At 34.1% G+C, this 6,000-nt stretch overlaps 1 protein-coding gene across 1 annotated transcript; it reads right to left on the bottom strand.

Annotated features, from left to right (window-relative positions):
• Positions 1–3,265: 3,265 nt before the first annotated feature.
• On the bottom strand, positions 3,266–5,874 carry LOC130220127 (B-cell lymphoma 3 protein-like). The gene is made up of 3 exons (XM_056452516.1): positions 5,686–5,874; positions 3,573–3,639; positions 3,266–3,489 (listed from the first exon to the last, which is right to left on the bottom strand). Exons 1-3 carry the CDS (start codon positions 5,872–5,874, stop codon positions 3,266–3,268), a joined length of 480 nt encoding a protein of 159 aa, XP_056308491.1.
• Between the last annotated feature and the right edge of the window lie 126 nt (positions 5,875–6,000).

Here is a 6,000-nt window from a genome sequence, read left to right on the forward strand (position 1 = left end):
GAACTAAACAACTCTGAAAACTGGACTGACAGTTTCAATTCATTACAACTTCTATGTTAAGCTGCTTTGACACGAGCTACATTGTAAAAGCGCTATAGAAATAAACATGAACTGAATTGAATTGAATATTTGGCAGCTCTATCCAGGGTTGCATGCTGATTGTGCTGTTGTAGCCTGGAAAGAAAATGTTGTCAGGGATTTGAGAAAATTGCTTTGTTACTTTCGTCCCATGTTACTTGCTCCTACTTTTCCCTATAGGCATAATATCCAACAATGATAATTTGGTTTCAAAAGTCCTTACACGTAGATAGAAATATCACACACCAATAATGTTACATATGTATAAATATGTATTTTTATTCAAAGTATATTATAGGCAACTATACACACCTCTGCAATTATAATATGAAAATCAAAATTCATACATTCGCATACTGTCAGAAACACCACCATAGTACCTTAAATTCATATCAAAAGCCCTTTTTTGATTTGATCAGTTTCTCAAGATTCTGGTAATGGTTTTATATCCTGAATTACTCCTTTTCCACACTACTACTCCTTTTCCTACAATCCATTTTAAGCCATCAGACAGGGATTTCAAGCTGCCATTCAAAGGCTTGCATTAAAACAAAAGTGCCATGTTAGTCTCAATGTTGGGATTTGTGTACATTATCACAAGTTATTAAACAACAGAACAGAACAATCATTGCATGTTTGACAGTAAATTCATATCGGCACCCCGTTTGTTGAGATTGTTGACATTTATTACTTTGTACTTGGTTGATACTGGCTGTTTCGTCTACCCTAAATAATACAATGCAGAACACAATATTGAAAATGAAGTGTTTAGAAAAGATGAATGCATTGAGAAAATCTTTGTCGTATCAATTTGTGTCACTATCTGGAAAATATTAACAAAAGGATGTCATACACACAAATATAACAAGGAAAACAAGAAAACCTCAACTGAAACAATGCAGAATTAAATGCTAAGTTTGTTTTTTGCTATGGAAGTATAAATATCATAGTTTTTACAGTGCAGTATAACATTACATGAATCTTTTAATTATTAGCTAAACACTGTAATACAAATATACAGCAAAATGGTGTTTGATTGGCACAACTTCAAAATAACAGAATCAACAACAACAACAGCAACAAACAACACAAAAAAAATGCTGAGATCCACAAACAATGCTGTAATCAGTCAATATATCATCCAACCACAAATATTATTCTATCAACACCAATTCAAATGGCAATTCACGATTCATGTTGTGTATTTTTATTTGTCATTTTTTATAACAAACAATTTGGTGGTGGTCACCAAAACCTTTGTTCCAGCATCCTTCAAAATATTTTAATTTTAATGAATAATTTAACAACCATAGAAAAAAATTAAGAAGCTACTAAATGTAAAATGTTCACATTTGTCATTTAGAGACTTAGAGAGCAAAAATGATAATATATTCCATATTTCAGACCTTAAACATTAGAATAAACAGTCTGTATTCATTTTTAGAAACACCAGTCTTTAACTTCAGGAGAGTTAAAATAAAATCACTATTTGGTAGAATAACCCTGATTACAACTAAAGAAAAACATTTATTATTCTGGTGCAATGTAATCAAATTAAAAGGAATTTGTAGAATAAAATAAAGATGAACATTTTACTCAAACCAGACCAAATAAATACAATTAAATAGGAGAAATTTTAAGTGGTCTCAATTATTTCCACAGTTTAATATGTAAAATATATCAAATTGACAATGGGGTTATGTATACACACACATATGTATTTATTTATATATGTATGTGTTGTGTACACACACATATATGCACATTCAAATACACTTGAAGTCAGAATTATTAGCCCCCCTTTGAATTTTTTTTTTTTTTTTTTTTTTTTTTTAAATATTTCCCAAATTATGTTTAACAGAGCAAGGATATTTTCACAGTATGTCTGATAATATTTTTTCTTCTGGAGAAAGTCTTATTTGCTTTATTTCGGCTAGAATAAAAGCAGTTTTTAATTTTTTAAAATCCATTTTAAGGTCACAACTTTTAGCCTCTGTATAGAAGGGTCTTGAAAAATATCTAGTAAAATATTATTTACTGTCATCACGACAAAGATCAAATAATCAATTATTAGAAATTAGTTATTAAAACTATTATGTTTAGAAATGTGTTGAAAAAATATTTTTCTTCCGTTAAACAGAAATTGAGGAAAAAATAAAAAGGGGGGCAAATAATACAGGGGGGCTAATAATTCTGACTTCAACTGTACATACATATACAGGTACATCCCAGCAGGCAGAGGACATCAACATGACGTTAGATTGATGTTGTATCCCAGTGTTGGGGGACGTTGCATTTTGTTTGGAAATGAAAATCAGGTTGAGGTCAGAACTCAGCGTCAGGCTGACGTCAATGTCCGACGTCCACCTAAAATCAACCAAACATCTAATGATGTTACACAGCTTGACATCATGTGGATGTTACCACTATGACGTCTATCAGACGTTGGATTTTGGTTGCCATACCTGATGAATACATTTCAATATTTGACGTCAACATGACGTTGGTTTAAGGTGTTGGTTTGTTGTATTTTGGTCACTTTCCAACACAAACTAAAATTAACCAAATATCAACGTCATTTGATGTCATTATTAGACGTCAAAATAATAATGTCCCTAGACGCTGGCTAGATATTAAATTTTGGTCACCAGACTTCATGACCTAAATCTAACTAATATTAACGGTCTTATTATGTTTTGTACCTGCTGGGTGTATGCAAGTAAATTTGTGTGTGTGTGTGTGTGTGTGTGTATATACATAATAACTTTGAGGTCCTCTTTTAATTTAGCTGTGTGTTCCACAGCAGAAAGAAATTCATTCAAGTTTGAAGAGACACAATGCTGAATGTGTTGACAGATTATTCTTATTTTTGGATGAATATACAATATATAACTTAAGATGCCCGCAGCTATCAACTCACACCTCTTTCTTCACTGTTGACACTCACAGTAGATATGTCTGATTGGTCACTGCTGTGACGTGAGGGCCGTGATTGGTTGATGGTCCCCTGTTGAGAGACAAATGCGGCCTGCAAAGGCAAACTGGGGGACTAAAATGAACGGTGCGTCTGAATAATACGGAGGTCTTGGAAATCCAGGACCATAGTAATAAGGAGTAAGCGATAAGCGTCCTTCTATGGACAGTGGGCTTCATGTGGTCATACCTGGATGGGGACAGATATGGAAGGTTATGGAATCCGTAGCCTGCCCTGTTTGTCCACTGGTGAACTGTGGAGTGTCTGCATTTGGAAAAGTGCTTTATCATTGCTGTTCAATGGCGAATGGCGTTCTGAAATGCTCTCCACTGACTGACTGCGGGGTAAAACTGGAGTCACAGGAGAGTGTGACGCGCTGCGCTGAAACGTGGGAGTCATTCGGGGAGAGTGGCTGGAGCTGCCAGGGGACAGAGAGCCTAAAAAAGAGAGCCAAGAATGACTAAAAAATGTAACGTTGTTTAGAAATAATGTACTCTTGCAATTTCAGAGAAGAACATACCACTGCTGCTAGATATTGTTTTCCCAGTGAAGCTGCGAGTGCCTTTTCCACGCAGCACATCAGACACCTTCAGACAAAACAAAATAAACACTAGCTTAGCAGGGTTCAAAATTATGATCTCTTCTCTGTATTTCAAAATACACTTTTGCACCCTTAAAAGGGTTCTATGGTATTGGGATGGCATTTGAACATTTCAAATTAGAGCAAATATTATGAAGGACACTTCTTGAGGGTCAGTTACAGGAATCGTTGCCTGAAAATCTAAAATTCTGTCATCCATTACTCACCCTTTACTTATTCCAAACCTGTTTGAGTTTCTTCTTTTGGTGATCACAAAAGAAGATGTTTTGAAGAAAGCTGGAAACCTGTAACATTGACCTCCATATTTCATTTTCCTACTGTGGGATGTTGATGGCAGGTTTTCAGCTTTCTTCAAAATATCATCTTAGTATTCAATAGAATAAAGAAACACATAAAGGTTTGCAACCACTTGAGAGTGAATAAATAGTGAGTAAACATACATGGGGTATACGCAACAGAGACTTTTAATTTTCAGCCAGCCAGCCTGATGGCTTCCGGTCTTCACATTACTAAATCGCCACGTTTAAGATCTGTTTCTTTGAAAAGAAGTGATCTTCACTGCCTGATAGATTATTCCCCTCTGCCATCTCATTAAAAATATGAAAATTTGTTTAACCTCAGTATTTTGAGTTTATCATCTCGTTTTATGCTTGAACAACTAAATGAATACTTAAGTTTATTTAACTGATTGTATTTGAAATACATGACGATGTCGATGCTGTAAAAGGAACCTTATAAACTTAAAATAGTCACATTAAGCTTTCACCGGAAGGCTGAAAAACACTAACAGTGCTTATAGCCCATTGCCTGTATGATGATGTGAGGTCATGTATGATATCTGATATTAAATTAAAGGTCAACAAAGTCCAAAAATACTAATTAGTTGTCATTTCAAATCTTTATACTTTGGCCACTATTGTTAAAACCACTAGGTAACCTGGAATGGTTAAGTTGACTTCATTTTTATAATTATGCGCATGGACAATTTAGTTAATCATTTTAAGGCAATGGGTTTACTCACTTTTTTTAAGTATGGTCAACTGATTGCTTTAAAAGCAACAGGTTTACTGACATTTGTGAAGTCAATAAATCACTATCACAATGTATAAGTAGTTAGTTCTTTACAAATAACATTTTGCAGATCACATTTTCGTTTCAGATATTTAATAAGTGAAGGTCAAAATAAATGTGTTCATTCTTACACAAATATATCTGAATGTCATGACATTCTTTTCACCCATATTTTGATTATTGAAACATTAAAGTAGGCATTTCACTTGCATTTAATCTATTTCTCAATAAATAAAATCCCTTCAAGACACCAAAACGACATATCTCATCTTTGATCTATACACGTTTATTTTACGAGATTTTGGGTAATGTGAGGTTGCAGTAATGTAATTTTATAGTAACACAGTTAGTTTACTAACATGAACAAACAATGTAGAGCACATTCATTACAGTAATCAATCATCTATGGTTTATCTATGGCCATCTCATGTTAGCTAATGAAAATAAAGTTGGTCAATATTAGTTCATGTTAACTCACAGAGCATTATCTATGCGAACAAACATGAGTTTGGATAATAATAATGTGTTAATAAATGTTGAACTAATGATTAATAAATGCTGTAACAAGTATTGCTAATTATTAGTTCATTTTAGTAAATACATTAATGAAAAACGTATTGAAAAGTGTGATTTATTTATTTATTTATCACTTTATTAAACTTCTTTTTCTCTCATAGGAGCGTCATACTACAGTTATTGTACAGGCTCTGATAATGAGGTTTGTTTTTGATTTGAAGCAACACTGAGGACTGAAAGTTTTGTGTATAACCACTTGCTGGCAGTGTTTGCATAATGCATTTACAACTGTCGAAGGCAACTTTCCCTAATTTGTTTCAAACTGCAATGCGGATAAAAACACACTTTACAGTATACATGATTTTAAAGCATCACCAGGCAAGACTACTAATAATAAATACACAGCACATTTACAAACCACCGATGGCATCTTTTTAGATAGTACCTTTTTGTTTTTTGCTACCATGATGGCAGTGTCGTTGTGGTTGTTTTTCAGACTGCTGTCAGCTCCGTTCTTCAGCAAGACCCTCACCAGCTCGATGTGACCCCTGCCACAGGCGCTGTGTAATGCTGTGTTCCCACTGTAGGACTGAGCGTTCACATCGCACCCACGCTGAAACACACACAACGACATATTGTGAACATCCATAACTGCTTCTGTTCTAAACATTATTGAGTGAAAGTTCAACATTAAAGGGTCACGTAACCCCCAAACACATATTTTGAGATGTTAGGTTACACATCGCTGAAAACAGCAATA

Source organism: Danio aesculapii, unplaced genomic scaffold (assembly GCF_903798145.1).
Source record: "Danio aesculapii unplaced genomic scaffold, fDanAes4.1, whole genome shotgun sequence".
Lineage (NCBI taxonomy): Eukaryota > Metazoa > Chordata > Actinopteri > Cypriniformes > Danionidae > Danio > Danio aesculapii.

Bases quoted from the DNA above. Each gene is read 5' to 3' on its own strand.
- LOC130220127 (XM_056452516.1), bottom strand. From the start codon at position 5,874: ATGTCGTTGTGTGTGTTTCAGCGTGGGTGCGATGTGAACGCTCAGTCC. The intron at 3,640-5,685 runs GTACTATCTAAA...TTTTGTCTGAAG, and splicing joins TGGTAGCAAAAAACAAAAAG to GTGTCTGATGTGCTGCGTGG. The intron at 3,490-3,572 runs GTATGTTCTTCT...TCTCTTTTTTAG, and splicing joins AACAATATCTAGCAGCAGTG to GCTCTCTGTCCCCTGGCAGC.